The following is a 19,123-nucleotide window of genomic DNA, read 5'->3' as shown; positions in this document are numbered from 1 at the left end:
AGTTTACTAAGGCAGTGTAATTTCTCGAACTTAAATTTTTTCGATGCTGACGGCATGCTGGAGTATATTACTCATTGCATTATGTGGTCCATGAGGCAGTTGACATACACAAAAATAACTCGCATTAAGCAGAGGAGAAGCTCGGCCAAACACTAACATATGTGTTAGCGCCAATCTATTATTATTATTATTAAGCAGAGGAACAAATGGTATGATAGGCAATTGACAGAGATCAACAAGTATAAATCCCATAAGAATGCAGTGTTGTCAGGGGACTGGGGTGAATATAATATATAAGAAGCAGGTATAAAAAATGGTAAGGTGTAAAAAAATAAATACTTAGAGCATAAGGTGGGAATAAATAAGGGTGACAGTCGACTCATGTGGAAATACTTAAAGGAGGTTGTGAATAATGCGAAGGTCAAAAAAAATTATTGGGGAAGTAATAATAAATAACACCAACTACGTAGACAGCTTTGAAATTGGGGATAATTTAAATAATTTTTTCGTAGACAACATTTTGGAAATACATACCAATTTAGAGTGTGTAAACTATGCCTATTTCGAGGAACGAACTTCCACACGTACGCTAAAATTTTAAGAGGTCTCAACGGAAGACATTATTCAAAGTGCCAAAAAATTTAAGCGGAAAATTGGGGAAAACAACCTACTATCTGAAGGTGTTATTAAGGACTCTGCTGATTATATGGGATATTTCTATGCCTTACTAATAAATAAGAGTATCCAAACTGGAACAGTACCGGAAGAATATTTCGCCAATAGTGCCCGTTAGGAAAGTTAAAAAACGGTTAAAGCTGAGGAACTTAGGCTCATCAATACTCTCCCTAGTTTGGAAGAAATGCTACAAACCGTTTCCATTTTTAATAGAATAAACTTTTTTCCAAAACATATCAACATCCAGATCGCTGGAAATATCAAGCTCACTTAGCCTCATACCCACTGCCTAGGTATTATATCATGATCGCAATATATTAGATGGGGAAACTTAACAAAAGAGGTAAAATTGGTTAATATTCTTTAGAAATTACCTTAGCTGGTGTCATTATTTATAAAAGTTTTATATCTTCACGCTTGAAGTTAAATCTTAAATTTATTTTGTCCAAAAACTCTATGTAAAACTTTAATATGTTGGTTTTAACTTTAAGTATTCCCGAACAATTGACATTACTTTTCATAAACATCTCCGCTTTCGTTCCAACAAAAATGTCAGATATTTTAACATGATTATTTTAATTTTTAAAATCAACATTAATATGGGATACTCTTTATGAATTTGTACAACGATTTTGGGTTGCTGTGCCCAAACGCGTGAATCGAATCAAAAAACTTTTACACACACTTGTAGACAACAGTTCACGCTTTATTACAAAAATAAAATTTACTATATCTGTGCACTAATTTATTAATAATGTCGGTTGGAACAATGGTATTTTTTGAAAGTTTCTGAGCTGAGTTGTCAAAAAAATATCCACGAAATATCTCTGCAAAAGGTGTTCAGCCCCTCTTCTTTAGTAAAACAGAAAGGAGAATTATACTTAGTGAGGGTTATAATCCCTAAGCACGGCCGAAGGCCGCCTACGCAGAAAGTTGTTTTCTGCAAAAGTTGGTTAGCCCCTCTTCTTGGGCAACAGAGAAAGGAGTACTGAGGGTTTTGGAAAAAATCAAAATTTCCGCTGTTTTCAAACAGCTCCCAAGGGGTCTTTAGGGGGGGAGGGCGGTAGGGGTGACTTTTCATAAAGCGGCGTTCATCCTCTTTCGTTTAGGGGGGTTTGGGGAGCCACGCAACCTTCGAAACAGCTGATCACTTGCACAGTTGCCACTGGTGATTAATTTGGCAATTTATTTTCTGCTTAGTACATTTTCGCTGATTTGGCATTTTATACAATTGAATAGTTTTGGCCAATTATACAGCCATCAATTAAAGCTACTAATGCTATTACAATGAATCAATTAAAATTATTGTAACAAGAGTTTTAATTAAAAATTTTAATAGTAAATTTGTGGAAAAATTGCTTCATTTGCTATAAAATTTGTGATTCACACATCGTCATATTAAACTAATCAATATCTTGAAATTGGCGTTTTTGTTTACCATCTATAATTTTTATTGCCTGATAAAATTTTATCAGAGGCAATATTTGTGTGTGCATTTTTTATCTTGATAAAAGCATTTGTAAGATGACTCTTTTTGCCGGATTTCATCACTTAAAAAAAAAATATTTTAATAGAAAACAGCTAAATTTTTGCTTTTATATTGAAATATCAATAATGTTGTCTCCACGAAGCTATCACGCAAATGAAAATTTAGCTGTCAAAGTACCAAATTGCTGGAAATATTTATCAAGCTCTGATAATTATTGCTTGCCAAGAGCAATATGCGGTCTCCATGGGCAAAATTTTGCCAGATAACATTATCAAGATAAAAACTTTTGCCTGTGCCAGAAATTGCACAATTTCGCAATTCTAACAACTGATTGTACTAAAGATGAATGGAAAATAAGAGAATCGAGATCTCAGAATCGATCATCATCCCAGACATCTGGAAGGTGGGGAGAGTGGTCCCACTGCTCAAACCGGGGAAACCAGCAAACAAAGGAGATTCGTATCTACCGATAACACTCCTTTCCCCGGTAGCGAAGACACTAGAGGCTTTGCTTCCCCCGTATTTCACGAACCATCTGACCCCAGCGAAGCATCAGCACGGTTTCCGTCAAGTGCACAGTACAACAACACTTAACGCCATAAACACTCAGATAACTTGTGGCCTTAACCGTAACCGTTCCTGCGAGAGAACAATTCTAGTAGCGTTGGACCTGTCAAAGGCCTTTGACACCGTCAGCCATTCCACGCTACTATAAGATATTGAGGCTCAGAGACAAATCGAGCAAACTCAGAAAAATAAAACAGGGGGCTCCACAGGGTGGTGTCCTTTCCCCGCTACTACGAACTAACGGACGAAGTCCAGAGGTTCATTAAGCAGCCTCTGGACCCGTCAGCATATCGACAGGCCCTGAACGGCATTCATAGGGAGTCAGTCTCGAGTTATGTAGACTCCAGAACTGTGAATGCCGTTCTAGGCACACAACCACCGGACATTGACGAGACGGACCTTCATCTGCCTCGGGAGACAAGAACCACAATAGCCCAACTTCGCTCTGGCTACTGCAGCAGGTTAAACTCATACCTGAGCAGATTAAACGCAGATGTGCCAAATGAGTGTCCGGTATGCGGAGGGACCCCTCTCGACTCGAAACATCTCTTCGTATGCCCGGAAAACCCTACAACCCTAACGCCTTTGTCCCTGTGGACTGACCCTATCGAGGCTGCACGCTTCTTAGGGTTGCCGTTAGTGGAACTTGACGACAACGACTGAGATACCAACCGATCTGGGCGGGGTTGTTGTAGCCGCTACAACAACAACAACAACCGGCATGCCGTTTTAATCCTCATTAAATACACAATATGGAAATAACACAAGTAGGCGAGTTGATAAGCAGGTCTAATATTCTAATATATATTAGGAGTGGGATTTTCAACATCGATTTTTCCGATATCGATATTGTTCAGCCCGATATATCGCCATATCGATTTTATATGCAATGAATTAAATCGATTCATGATATCGATACTTTCTAAAATCTCGAAAATTCCTAACTGGAACAAACTAATACCATGTTCTAACCGACAACGAAAACACTTTGAAAACGAGTTTTGGAATTGTGGGCTGAAGGCTGTTCACACCGGCTGTTAGTGTTTTCGTTAACATTTCTTACATCCTCTGATTGCAGTTTTGCTACACAAAAACAAAAGCAAAATACTTTTCCCACATTTTCTTGTCATTAGCAACTTCTTGCTTTCATTCTTATTTTAGTTTGGCGAGCAAATTAACAATAAATACGATATAGCGTATTAAAAATGAGAAAATACGACTTCCAGTTCGATAAATAATCGAAAAAAACTAGAGAAGACACCGATTGGAATGAGTGGAACGTGAGTTTTCAAGTAGTTTTCAGCGTTTCGTTTGACAGATTTTACACGGACGAAAACACATGTTTTAGGTCGAAAACCAGTTTTAGCAACGAAAACATGTTTTCGATGTCGGTCAGAACATGGTATAAGAGCAAAAGGAGAACAGATGCAGAAGCGTACGGGAACGCAAAAAGCACTATTTCCTGTAAAAACGTCACTCGGTTCGTTTACATGCCACTGCAAGGCGCATCAATTACAGGTGATAGCCATAGAAGCCATGCTTCTTCTTATGAGCACGCTTGTGTCAAATAATCGCCTGTTTTGCTTTGTTTACATATCCGCATATATTTAAACATATACGTAAATATATATACCCTGCAAACAAATGCTCCCGAAATCTTTAAGAGTATCGGAAATTTATTGATTCTTTTAGGAATCTTTAAAGAAAAACATATGAAGCGGTTGACAAGAAATGGTAAAGAAATTTCTGTACGATATCTTAAAGAAAATTCTTAAAAAAAAAAGGGAAACCTTTCAGAATTCTATGAAATCCTGGTATGCAGGGTATACACATACATACGAATATGAATAGATAAAGAAGATGTTGATGACACAAGGAGTTCATACCAACGGTAAATGTTGTTTTTGTACGATTGCTACCTGTAGTTATTGAATGATGATGCCATTGGTACAACACTGCTTTGCAGTGTTGCCAACTTTTGATTTTCAAAAAGCAAACTTGGAAAAAAAGCGTTTTACCACACTAAAAGCACCAAATGGTTTTGAATCAATGGATGCTTTTTTCATAACAGTTTGTATGTATTTAACAAAAACAAAAATTAACAATATTTACAAGAATGCATACATAAATCAAAAAACACAACTTTTTCGCTCATAACGATTGAAAAGTCACATGCTATAATGACTCACAACGTAATACCGAAGAACTGCACATAAAAACTGATATATCTCAAGAAAGAAAAATCGAATTCCAACAAACGAAAATCATGCCCTAAGTAGAAATGACCAAAAAACAAAATTTTGTTTTCATTATATAACCTCAAATATCGCCAAAAACCGCGATTTTGGCACTTTGAGGTTAGGATATCTCAAAATTCTAGTGCTAGAGCAATTGTGAGGCCAGATTTGGATTCAGCACCAAGAAACGATGGCTGCGTTTCTTTATTCATTCTGAATGTTTGGAATAAACTTTTTTGTTTATTTATTCTTTAGAACGTTCCTGATGATATGTTGACGTATATTTCAAACGCATTCTGTTTATTCCGGCTGTGAAATGGGATTATCCGGAATGTATAAAGAAACGCAGCCGATGTGTTTTACTCAGGAGGTACAAAAATAAAAATGTTTACAAATAATTGGAAAAAAAAGAATTACTTAACTTACTCGCATATCTACTAGCATTTTCAACGCGAATAGAATTGAACAAGGTGAGTTTGCAAGTTCAAGTATTTGTCATTCATGGTTGTATTTAAGTACATTTAGATTTGTAGATTTTTGTAAATTCAGTGCTGCCACAGCTTTAAATATTTAAAAATTATTTCAGGTTTTAGCTATATCGGAGTCATTTTAGTTCAGAAAAAAAGCACTAAAAACGGCACTAGGCACTAAATAATTTTTTTTTGGCGTTTTAATTTCCAAAAAGCACTAAATCTAGTGCTTAAAGCACCAAGTTGGCAACTATGCTGCTTTGGCTGAAATATCACTATATAATTCTTGAATCTGTACATATGCTTGAATAACGTAATTAAACTAGGAATATTCTCCAACATGTGTAGTCTGTAAGAATTTTCCTTCAATGACTTCAGTAATTAATAATTAAATAAATTTCGCCGTTTACTTCCATTTGTTAACAAATATAAGCTTCTTTGCTTTCACCGCGTTCTGTTTTAGTTTACAAATGCAACCTTGTCCATCGTTTGCCACTTTTCATGAACCTACAGGAAAAACTCCGGACTAAATCCTGTAACTTCTGACAAGGAACACCTGCTCAGTTGCTAAGTTGCTCTCTCAAAAGTGTTCCCACTTGCAGGTTTTATGTCTATATAGGAACGACTTCCTGTAAGTTCTGACTAAATCCTGTAAACCGGACTGCTATTGGAACAGACTAAGTATGTCGGGGCTATAGTGTTAACCATTTATCATTAAACAGATAAAGTTCCGCGGAAAAAATAAACGAAACTCATTACCTTTGTCATGCATTTCTAAACCAAACAAGTAATTTTTAAGCAAAAAACAAAACCGACTTCAATTCTCATATATATATATATACAGTAACGTGCAAAACTGTAAATGGTGTAAAACTTTTTACCTCAGCCATCGCTATCTTTCATACTTTTGTTCTCTCATAACGATTTGAAGTCAAACAACAACAATAAAAAAACCAGCAGAAAAATGTAAATTAAGGCAGATGTTACAGTTTTGCACACATATATTTTTAAGAACTTTTTAACAATTTCCACGAAAAAAAAGAACTACAAACACAATGTTCAGCACTCTTTTGCTTGTTTCAGTTCTTGGATGCGATTTGGCATACCTTATTTGTATCTCTGTAAAAATTCTGGAGGTATATCCTTAGTTTGCTTTCACAGCTCATGTACTCGATTTCACGGACTTTGATACTTATTAAGCTGTGCTTTTAGTTGATTTCTGAAATTCTCGATGATAATCATGTCCGCAGATTGTGGAGGTCATTACAAATTAGCAAATTTATGCTTTTGTATCCAGGCTTTGCGAACATGTGCAGTGTGTTTTGAGTGATTTTTCAGCAGAAACTCATTTTTTCGACTACATCTTGCAAATTTTGCTGAAATATGAACAGATACTGTTCCTTACGCATAATGCGTACTAACGGACCAAAAAAAAATTTTAAAAACAACCCCAAAATATTATTGACCGACCACTGTGATTCACCATTTGCCTTACATGATGCGCATGGGCTTAATTTGGGTCTTTGACCTAATGCCATGCCCGGCCATCTGATTGAAAGCGATTAATTAAGTCTTGTCAGACCAAATAACCTTCAATTGAAACTTAAAAATATGTTTTTTATTGCATTCTGAACGGCCTAACATATCCCAATAGGCAACGGTTAGGTTTTCGTGCGAATGTATTTTGATAAAATTTGCTTTTTTCTTCTTTATCAATTCAATTTGGCAATTCTTCGCCTCGCTGTCTATTGATTTGCGTTAAAGTTTAATACCTTAAGCGCTTCTGTAATAGTGGCTGCATCGCTACTTGCCGCTCAGTACACAAGATATCGTACCGTAATATTTTTTGACAGACTCCCTTTGTCCTTGGGAACACTTTAGGCTATATTATTTCTCAGTCTTAACATTTTCAAGTAGCAAGTTCCACAATTTTTTGCCACATTTATGATTCCTGATTAACTATATTATTTACTGGTGATCACATCTTCAATAAATTACAGTATAGAAAAAAGTCATCTGACTTCCAACTAACTAAGAGATAACTGTCAAATGCAAAACTGAGAGTGAGTGCAAAACTTAAACATCTGCCTTAATTTACATTTTTGTGTGCCGGTTTTTTATTGTTGTTGTATTGACTTCAAATCGTTATGAGACAAGAATATACAACAAAAGGATGAAAGTCGTTAGAACTTGGATATATAGCGGTGGCTGAAATAAAGTGTTACGCCATGTTACAGTTTTGCTCGTCACTGTATACATATATATATATATATATATATTTCATGATCCAATGATCGGATCTAAACCAGATATATAGTATAAGGCCACCTCTGAGACACTACCTTTCCGAATTATCGAAATCGGCTGACGTGGTCCAAAGTTATGCGGTAACATACATAAAAAAAATATATATATATTCCGACGAACTGATAACCTCCTCCTTTTTTGGGAGTCGGTTAGTAAAACTAAAAACCGATTTCTGTTTTGAAACATTCGCTATATTTAGAACTTGTTGCTTGGATATTTTTTGTTAGCATACATACATATGTATATATGCTTGCAATACTATTTCAGATACTTTTTTAAATTACTAAATTAGCAGATATTTTCTTTTCTATGTATGTAGGTAGTATGTACTGTAGTATAAGTTACATTTTCAAACGGTTCAATTGGCAATTTCTATATATGGTATGTATTAAAGTAGTACAATGTTTTTGACAGCGTGTTTCTATGTCATAAATTTAGGCAAAAAGTGCATACAATTGGAAATATTTTTGATTTCGCTAACTTTGTTTTTTTTTTAATCAATTCAGAAGAGGCAGACTAAAAGGAGAATTAAATTTGTTTGGTGTTTATCTTGTTAAATCGCTGCGAATAGTTTAATCGACTTCTTCGATGGTTGGGCCAGCACCGGCACCAGCTGCACCGGCACCTGGAGCACCACCAGCTCCTGGGAAACCACTGGGCATACCGCCGGGCATACCACCTGGAGCACCACCGGCACCCTGGTACAATTTGGTAATGATTGGATTGCACACGGATTCCAGTTCTTTTTGACGGTGCTCATATTCTTCTTTCTCAGCCAGCTGATTGGCATCTAACCATTTGATGGTTTCGTTACACTTGTCCAAAATGGTGGTGCGATCCGATTCGGAGATCTTAGTCTTCATGTTCTCCTCATCCAAAGTAGCCTTCATGTTGAAGCAGTATGACTCCAAAGAGTTCTTGGCAGCAATTGTCTCCTTTTGCTTCTCATCCTCTGTGCGGTACTTCTCGGCTTCGTTGACCATACGCTCGATGTCCTCCTTCGACAGGCGACCCTTGTCGTTCGTGATGGTAATCTTGTTCTCCTTGTTGGTGGAGCGCTCCAGAGCGGTTACATTCAAGATACCGTTGGCATCTATATCGAAGGTGACTTCAATTTGTGGCACTCCGCGAGGTGCTGGTGGAATACCAGACAGTTCGAATTTGCCGAGCAAATTATTGTCCTTGGTCATGGCCCGTTCACCTTCATATACCTGAATCAACACACCGGGCTGGTTGTCCGAGTAAGTGGTAAAGGTCTGGGTCTGCTTGGTTGGGATAGTGGTGTTGCGCTTAATGAGAACGCTCATCACTCCACCAGCAGTTTCGATACCCAGTGAGAGGGGAGTGACATCAAGCAGCAACAAATCCTGGACTTCCTGTGACTTGTCACCGTGTAAGATGGCAGCTTGTACGGCGGCACCATAAGCCACAGCCTCATCGGGATTGATCGACTTGTTCAGCTCCTTGCCGTTGAACAAATCCTGCAACAAGCGCTGCACCTTGGGGATACGGGTCGAACCACCGACCAGCACAATGTCGTGAATGGCCGACTTGTCCAATTTAGCATCACGCAGAGCCTTCTCAACAGGGTCCATGGTGCTGCGGAACAGGTCAGCGTTCAACTCCTCAAAACGGGCACGTGTGATCGAGGTGTAGAAATCGACACCCTCGTATAACGAATCGATTTCAATGCTGGCCTGGGTGGACGAAGAGAGGGTACGCTTCGCGCGTTCACAAGCTGTACGCAAACGACGCAGAGCACGCTTGTTGGTGGTCAGATCCTTCTTGTGCTTGCGCTTGAATTCCTGAACGAAGTGAGTGACGAGACGATTGTCGAAATCTTCACCACCCAAATGTGTGTCACCAGCGGTCGACTTAACTTCGAAGATACCATCATCGATGGACAGAATAGACACATCAAAAGTACCACCACCCAAATCGAAGATCAACACGTTGCGCTCACCAGCAGCCTTTTTGTCCAAACCGTATGCAATAGCAGCGGCAGTTGGCTCATTAATGATACGCAACACATTCAATCCAGCAATAGTACCGGCATCCTTGGTGGCCTGACGCTGAGAGTCGTTGAAGTAGGCGGGAACGGTGATAACAGCGTTGGTAACTGTCTTGCCCAAATAAGCTTCAGCGGTCTCCTTCATCTTGGTCAACACCATCGATGAAATCTCCTCGGGGAAGAAAGTCTTCTTCTCGTCCTTGTATGTGACGCTAATCTTTGGCTTGCCATCAACATTAACCACATCGAAGGGCCAGTGCTTCATATCAGCCTGAACGTTGGCATCGTCGAACTTGCGACCAATCAAACGTTTGGCATCGAAAATGGTGTTAACTGGGTTCATGGCAACCTGATTCTTGGCAGCATCGCCGATCAGACGCTCTGTTTCGGTGAAGGCAACATATGATGGGGTAGTGCGATTACCCTGGTCATTGGCAATGATCTCAACTTTGCCATGCTGGAATACACCCACGCAAGAGTAGGTTGTACCCAAATCAATACCAACAGCAGGAGCTTTAGACATCTGAAATTAGAAGTGAAAAAGGATGTTATGTATGTATTATTTAAATCGAAATGACATAAAATGTTTGCATAATTGATGTAAAAGGGAAGGTGTAAGATGCACAGATACCTTTAAACTAATATATATTATTTTTATATGATATATAACGATATCGTTGTAATCAATGAAAATTGCACTACTTTTCAAATTTTAAATGTGAAGCAAACAAACTGATGAGAACATAGGGAATACGTTTTCAAAGCAAATTCTAATACGGTGCACGGCTTGCGTGGTAGAACTGGTTTCCTATAGGAAAACTTGCAAACCGTGCTATCCCTTACACCGTGTAAAGGTTTTGCAAGATAAAGAGATTACCCCTAATATTATTCTTCTGTAGACTTTGTTGTTGAAAACTGAATAAGAAACTGCAAGGTGTGAATAACCCAACAGAAAGTGAGTAAGCAGTAAAACGAAAAATCATAAAAGGGAATATTGCGCTACAAAGGCTTTCTCGGATTAAAGCAATTTTTTTAATATATTTATACGTATGATGAACTCATGTATGAAATATATACCTGTGTTCATATGGAATAGTAGCTTATGTCTCGAAGTTGGCTTTAGCATAATGCGGCATTTCCTTTATTTTGTAAACGACAAGGAATTTTTTGATGAAACTTAATAAGAATATTTACTTGCTAATATCGGAACTATTTCGTGAACGTTTATTTGCGCAATTGCGAATGCCGCATTATACTAAAGCGTAAAGACGTAAGTTACTATTCCATACGAACAGATACATATCGTCGTTTAAAGTACAAAACCGCGTATCAACAAAATGCAAAACCGCATATATGAGGTTGCATAAATAATTTTCTAGAGTAAAAACACTCATATTTCAAATAAAGCAATCGCATTTCTGGCTAGTATATTTCAGTACGAATGGATAAGGATTGAGCCAAGAGCTTGTGTGAGCAAATCCAATTTTTGGCAGCAAATGTCAGTTACGCGGTTTTGCAGAATGACGATACGCCGTTTTGTACTTTAAACGACGATGTGTATGTACATACATACATACATACATTAAATCTGAGACTAAAATGGTAAAACATGAAGTCGTTAGGCTATATGCGTCATTTTTGGCAAGAACGAATTGAGCAAGACTTGGGCAATAAGTGAAATGAGACGTCAAAACTGTATGACTAATCCATGCGCTGTCAAGTAACAATGAAATACCATGAGCGTGCTTTATGTACATATGTACATATCGACGCCGACTTAGCATGGTATGGTTTGGAGGTGTCGATATGTATATAAGTATGTACACACAAGCACGTGGAAGAAAAATACATTCACATGAAGATAATCAATATTACTATTTTGGCGAAATAAAGGCTATCAACTAAAATTTAAAGTCTTCGTAAAGTCATTGTATATTACCTACTAAATACACAAATTAAGCGCAGAAAAAAGTATACCCTGACGTTTGACATGTTTTCCATACCGAATTTTTTTATAAAAATATATCGCACGTTTAATAATAAAGAGATATAACTCAAAATTTACGTTTTTGGAGATTTCTTTAGCCAATTAATTGGCTTGATAAGAACATATTGAGTCTAACAGATAACCAAATTTCCTAAATATGGCGTATGTGTCTTTCCATCGGCCTTTTTGTATACCAACTGTATGAATTGATAAAACTTTGATTGCGTTTTCCCACAAAATTGAAACTTTGAAATACTTCGTTATATTATTAAACGTGCGATATGTAGTTAATTCAACAGTAAAATCCACAAGAATCTATTTTTTTTTTAATCGGGGAAGATGCAAGAAATTTTAATTGAAATTTTTAAATTTTAGAATTCGACTTCTTAGAAAAATTTTAAGTATGCGTTTAGTTATGCAGCCCATTAAATTTTTTTATAACGTTTAAGTTCCAAGTCGCTAAAAATTACTCAGCCCTATTCTGCATTTCAATTACGTTTCCGCGTTACGCTCCGCAACAATCGTAATTTGATATTCTTGATAAGAAATATTTGCCACCAAACTATAGCAGCTTATGAAGTTAAAATTTGTAAATACTTTAAAATGACTAAATATATAAAACATCATTGTAATTTAAAAATAAAATTTCGTTCGTTCTTAATTTAAGTGGAAACATAATTATAAGAATGAAATCCATAGCCGCGGCGTTATTGCTTGAAGAGAAGAACGAGTCCTAGATTGCTGATGCGGAAGGTGAAAGGCGGAGATTTAAGGACATGTTTGATCCTTTTCAGATGAGTGAAGAATCATAAGAAATTCATCTTGAACTGCATTCCTCACCGGCCAACGCTAGTGAAACTAGAAATGTTGTTTGATCATTCCGCAACATTTGCATTTAGAGAGTGGAAGATTTGACCGCAAATGAATTCGATTTTGAAAGCCGTCTGAAGAAGGGGAAGAACAAAGATTATCCTTCCATAGCAAATCGAATTCGAGACAACACACCTCTTTTTACCTCAGTGACATTTCCCTATGATTTTATATAGTGAATTTGATAAAATAATTTATAGTGAATTTGATAAAATTATAGTTTAAAAAACTAAAACCTCGCTATAATAATTTCCATTCGTCGAGTCCGACCGATTCCAATTTTTTAAAAATGTATTAATTCATGAAATCAGTACATTTCACGGCGTTAAAAAAAAACAAGAAAAAAGAAGAAATTATTTTAAAAAAGTCATCGTGTAAAGGCACGAGGATTCTCGAAAACGGAACGTGCCAAAAACGCAGGGTGAAAAGTCGTCGTGTAAATTGGCTCATAGTTACATCCCGAGCTAATAAAAGGGAGGTAAAAATAGCCAAAACTGGTCAAAATGTCGCGTCCCTATTACACAGGGCAACACTGACTTTGTTGCGGCAAATGTTAAAGATGTTTTTGATATACTTGTTTATGCTGATTACGAATCAGCACCAGGTTTTGAGAAAAACGAGGTCAAAGTGTCAAAAAATCGCGTGGTGAAACCTTAATTTGAGCCTGAGTTTTTAATTGCGGTGGATACTCAAACTTCGCCAAAATCAAGTTTTGCTGTTCAATAAATGATTATAAGTGACGTCAAGTCAAGATGCAGGGATGGTATTTTCAGTGATAGTAGTCGAGACTTGTAGCTTTAATTTAAGCTAATGTCGCCTTTTATTTCTCTGCTTGAGCTTCTAAAATATTGCAAAAAAATCGATTTTTTAACATTTTGACCTCGGTTTTTCTCAAAATCTGGAGCTGATGGAAACTCTATATTTACGCATTCGTAATCAGCACAAAATATTCAATCAAAAACAGCTTCAACATTTGCCGCAACGATTTTTTTTTATCCATTTTTGTTGCCTTGTGTTATTTTTCACATGACTGCATGCACATTAGAGTGGTTCACAAAAACGCTCTTTTTGGAAATTCATAAACGCTACATAAAAATATTGTTATTTGTGATAAAAAAGACACGTATTTTTTTTTTTGAAAAAAAAATTTACAGGTTGCGCTGGTTGGTTATTTATAAAAACTCTGATGTTCCCAACCTTTTTATTTTCGTGACATGTTAAAATGCAGCTAAAAATGTGGTTTTTACATATAATTACTCGGGTATTATTGGGGAACATTCCCTTAATTACACACCTGTCTTGGACAGCTAAAGTGGGCCTAGTTCCCGAAAATATGCTCTCGAAAAGAAACTACTAAAATTAAAACGTTGATACTGAACGATTTACGCACTATCATGGGTTGTAACTTGTTACCAGGAGGTTTTTGGGGTTGCTAATGAGGAATCTCAAGACAGTTTTTCAAAATTCAAAATGGCGGATCTAAAATAGCGCAAATTTTTTTTTTAATATTATTGATTTGTTCGAATCCCGGCACTCGGTAGTTTTTGGGGTCGCTGTTTCGAACAAATCCAATCTTTTTTTTTTAATTTATCGGTATTTTGGATCCACCATTTTGAATTTAGTAAAACTGACTCCAGATTTCGTATTAGCAATCCCAGAATCCCCTGGTAACAATTTCCAACCTATAATATTGCGTAAATCGTTCAGTATGAACGTTTTAATTTGGGGAGTATTCTTTTCGAGAGCATATTTTGGGGAACTAGGGCCATTCTAAATGTCCAGGACTGGTATGTAATTAACGGAATATTCCCCAATAATACCAGAGTAATTATACATATATATATCGTTTCCAGTGGCTTTCTGAACTTGCTGATTACGAATCTGATGTCAGTTTTTCAAAATTCAAAATGGTGGATCCAAAATGGCGACCAACTTAAAACAAAATGATTGGATTGGTGTGAAACTCTTAACCGCACTTTTTATCACAAATAACAATAATTTTTGAACCACTCTAATATGTATGTATGTATATATTTTATTCCAAACACACAGCTAAATGATACATTTTAAACATTTTTATGCTTCAGAATATTTACACACATGTTTACCATGCGCAGATAGGCGGGTTAGCACTCAGAAGAATACAAACACATAAACAATATCTGATAAGCGATCAGTGTTGCCAGTTTAGCCATTTTCCCGACTAGATCTAGGCGGTTGCGATAGCAAACAGTCGGAGAAAATTCGATTTAGCCGGCAGCCGTTTTGCAAAAAAGTTAACCGTTTTTAACCGATTTCTCTATTTGCCGTATTTTACTAAAATTCAAATACATGCATATATAAGTAGCCATTTTAACAAATTTGGCGACCCCCAATCTATTAGAAGAAATTTTCATGTCGGAAATTGAAAGAATTTTCTCTAATGCAGTCTTAAAATACTAGGCCGATTTCAATGATTTTTATTTTATGTGAATATACAGTGACCCAAATATGAACTGAGACGCGACATTTTAACTTATTATTTTATAGCTGATTATTACAAACACCATTACCATTTTGTAAAGATGCTGATTAAAAATTAAAAATTTTGGTGAAATTTTTCAGAATTTTCATAATTTTTGCAGTCTGAAATTGAGACTTATGTTTTTGAGTATTCAGCTATATTTTCATAAAAAAATAAACATTAAATAAACTAAATGAAAATAGCCAAAACTTGCTAAAACCTCGCGTTTCATTTTATATTTGGGTCAGTGATTTTTTTTCCAAAGAAGGACTTAGCGGGGACTTTCTTTATACAATTTTAACACCCTTTTATCAGCTTCACCTGTATGTTTGTATGTATGTATGTTTGTAACCGACCCCTTTGGACTCGATTTTGACCCACTTTAAAGGGACAGATTTAATTCAAACTTTGTACACTTATCAAGAATCAGCGACATATAATAATTTCATAAGTTTATCTCATTATCCTGATTAGGGGTGCGTTCAGAAATGCATCAAGCCAAAGCATCAGAGTCTTTTATTTCTAAACTATAATTGATGGAAATGTTTTATTTGAGCAACTAAGTTCCAATTCGGTTTTTAACCGTGGTTGCGCATATTTAACATTTCCATCGATTATACTTTAAAAATGAAAGAGACTGATGCTTTGGCTTGATTCATTTCTGAACGCGCCCTAGGATCGCCAGGATTAAATAATTTCCTCACACAGCCTCTGTCTGCATACCGTCTACTCACTTTCCGGCTCGTGCACTCGAGCATTTAGAAAAAATTTTATTTTTAACAATAAATCGAACTAAAAATTAAAAATAAATATAGTTTAAAAAAACTAAAAAACACGCTTTTAAAGCATATCAAACTAAAAAGTAAAAAATAATTCTTAATATAAGTTGAAAATAATAATGAACAAAAAATACTAGTATTATTGTGAAAAAGTGTGGGTTGCTCGATAGACGAAAAATATGGCAAAGAGCGCCCCACGCTGTTTCACAATAATACTAGTATTTTTTGTTCATTATTATTTTCAACTTATATTAAGAATAATTTTTTACTTTTTAGTTTGATTTGCTTTAAAAGCGTGTTTTTTATTTAGTTTTTTTAAACTATATTTATTTGTTATGAATCGCTTATATTTAAATGCGAAGTTTTATTCGCAACACTTAGAAAATAACGAACTAGAATAAAAGAGCACGAATATCGATATGAAGCAAAACTCTATGGGAAGACAACACCTGTATCAACAGAGATAGTGAAAGTTATAATCGTTTTGGAAAAAAAATCCAAATTTCCGCTGGGGGGTGAGGGGTGACTTTTCATAAAGCGGCGTCCATCTTTCGTTTAGGGGGGCTTTGACAGATCATACATATATCCAAAGAAAAAAAAAAAGTGAAGCCAATCGAAATTGTGACTCATGCCTCATGCGAATGCCTCATTTATATATTAAATTTGAGTATTTGTAGGGTTGCAATTTTAAAATTCTTTTATGCCATTAGTGTCTGAATTTTGTTTTATTTAAATTTGGTCGTAAATTAAATTATATCACGGGGTCCCGTGATCCCGAGGGCTTAATCCTGGAATTTCGGGACTCAAGAAGTGCTCGGGACCCCCGGGATTCGGGATCCCGATTCCTTACCCCCGACTAAGCAAAATACTTTACACATACTGATATAGCCATTTTTCAGGACGAAGAGTAACGCTAGTGTAAGGCAAATTTTTTCAATAAAAAAGGAAAAGCCTAAGTTTGTAATTTATCTATTTTTTTATACATATTTATTACATATACAAACAGACTTCCAAAATCCTAATTGCATTGCATACGTATAAATTTTGTATACTTTTCCAAAACGGATCCGAAAAGTTATCGAAAGGCATCGCTAGAGTAATCAGCGCATTGGAAACAAAGTTCATGCTTGGTTTGTTTTTGTTTACCATTGATATTTTAAAAATGGAGAATTCCAAATCATTGGTTTACTAAATATCCAAAATATGCAATGCGTATGGTTGCAATGTTTCGCAACTCTACATATACAACAGTTTAAATACCGCAGTAGAACAGTATTCAAACATTTGAGGTATTCACAACGATGTCGTAAGTGCCGTATTGTTGTATGTCGTAAACTTTAAAAGCTTAAATAAATGTTTATAGAACTTGAATGCATAATATGACTTTGATGGTACTTTTCGAATCCCCTAATATATTTTTTAGGCGTTTAAAGTTTACGACATACAAGAATACGACACTTTCGACACCGTAGTGAATACCCCAATTGTAACGTTTTGGAAGTCAGCCGAATTTACCGGTCGGCCCAAAAAGTTCTGGCAACACTGAAAACGATTCGGTTCATCGTACATTTGTTGTACTTTTTCGTCTCATTTCGTGTTATATACTTTTCGTTAAAATGTTAAAACAAATGAACTTTTGCAAATATGTACAGAAAAAAATGTGCTTCTTGCGAGAAAGTTTCCATGCCTAATCACATGTTTTTAACGTCTCAGACAACTTCGATGATGCAGACTATATATGTATGAACATAAATTGCGTCTTATTAGAACCGGTTGAATTTAATACATTCAGTGTCCGTGATAAGCATTTTTTTGCATTACATGAACTTGAGATTGAGGAGGTTCATTTAAGACTTCTCCCGTTATACATATGTATATACGTACATAGAAAAAAAGAGCTGAAGCTGAGACTTATATTTCTCAGAAAAGGGTTGATCTTAAACTCAACTCCAGAATGCAAAAACTTAGGATTGACTTCGCTTTATAACACTACATATCCCATTTTTCCTCACCCTGGGGTCCACACTTTCAGAATGTGAGTGCAGCCCTTTAGCACCCCTAATCGAAATTTTCCCAAAATTTAGTCGAGCTTAAGCCAAGATTGTAAATATTATCTTGGATTATTTTGAATTTCAATAGCACGTAGGTAATTCACTCATAGACAGCCATTGGGGGAACAGCTGCTTTAGATGCTAGTCGGTTACTATAATAAACGTTATAACTGCCATCGTGTAATATGTAGTACAATGCTCCAAACAAAAGATGATCGGAAACAATAGTTTGCGCAAGCCAGCTGCTTTACGCTCAGAGTACAACGATGACTCACACAAAACAAGCCCAAGGTGTAATAAACGACGGATAAGAATCTGAACAAAGGCAAGTATGTATGTATATATATACATATGGTATGTATGTGTATATAAAAAATGGTACCCTCTGCTACACATATATATCTACCCCTACATACTTAGCGCGACCAAAATTTCCAGTGGCAAAGCGAAAACTAAAATAGTGCCCAATAAAATGGAGGAACTCAAACCACAAAGTATATACATATGTATGCACTACATATTAATCTAAACCACATGAGAATGAAGATTAAGGTTAGTGATTTTCACCGACAAAATTTTAAATGTTTGCACGTAGTAAAATCAATATTCGCCTAACTGTCCACTCCTTTATAATAAAGACGTCAATTAAGAGCCAACAACGCACCTGCCGCTAGAAGTTTATATTCAAAGTTCACACCCAATGTCATTGCAAACCGCGCTTGCTTCTACTATGAACTCCAACTGAAAATCATACTACGTTTTATAGATTTTTCCCCAAAGAACATCTGCTCTACAATTTACGTAGATATTGTTGATGATTAAATTTTCTTGCCCATATTTGCTAAAATAGTTAGCAACCACGTGTATTCCGCATACACTTTTTCCATGAAGAGCGAATTCCACACCTTCAACCAATTTTTCAAAGTAAAATTTTATTTGCTAATTTTAAATTAAAGTATTACTCACCTTAATTGTACTATTTTATTTAAAATACACTTAAATTAATGAATCGCAATTTGCTACTTCACTTTTTAACAACTTTTCTCTCGTGTTCCACGCGTCCGACCAGACACACACTTTTTCAAGGAATAGTGGCAGCGCGCCGCTTCCAATGGTTTTTATAAATTATCGATGACAAATATTCTAGCAAGTTCTGCAGCAGTGATGGAAAATTAGG

General features: G+C 36.0%; 1 protein-coding gene across 1 annotated transcript; it reads right to left on the bottom strand.

The window, feature by feature from the left end:
* Window positions 1-7,914: 7,914 nt before the first annotated feature.
* On the bottom strand, window positions 7,915-19,046 carry LOC118744506 (heat shock 70 kDa protein cognate 4). The gene is made up of 2 exons (XM_036477559.1): window positions 18,913-19,046; window positions 7,915-10,279 (listed from the first exon to the last, which is right to left on the bottom strand). Exon 2 carries the CDS (start codon window positions 10,277-10,279, stop codon window positions 8,318-8,320), a length of 1,962 nt encoding a protein of 653 aa, XP_036333452.1. The 5' UTR covers window positions 18,913-19,046; the 3' UTR covers window positions 7,915-8,317.
* Between the last annotated feature and the right edge of the window lie 77 nt (window positions 19,047-19,123).

Source organism: Rhagoletis pomonella, unplaced genomic scaffold (genome assembly GCF_013731165.1).
Source record: "Rhagoletis pomonella isolate Grant_MI unplaced genomic scaffold, Rhpom_1.0 Rhpom_scaffold_00001, whole genome shotgun sequence".
NCBI classification, from domain to species: Eukaryota; Metazoa; Arthropoda; class Insecta; order Diptera; family Tephritidae; genus Rhagoletis; species Rhagoletis pomonella.
Note: the sequence above shows the minus strand (reverse complement) of the source record. Positions and strands in the feature narration are given on the sequence as shown.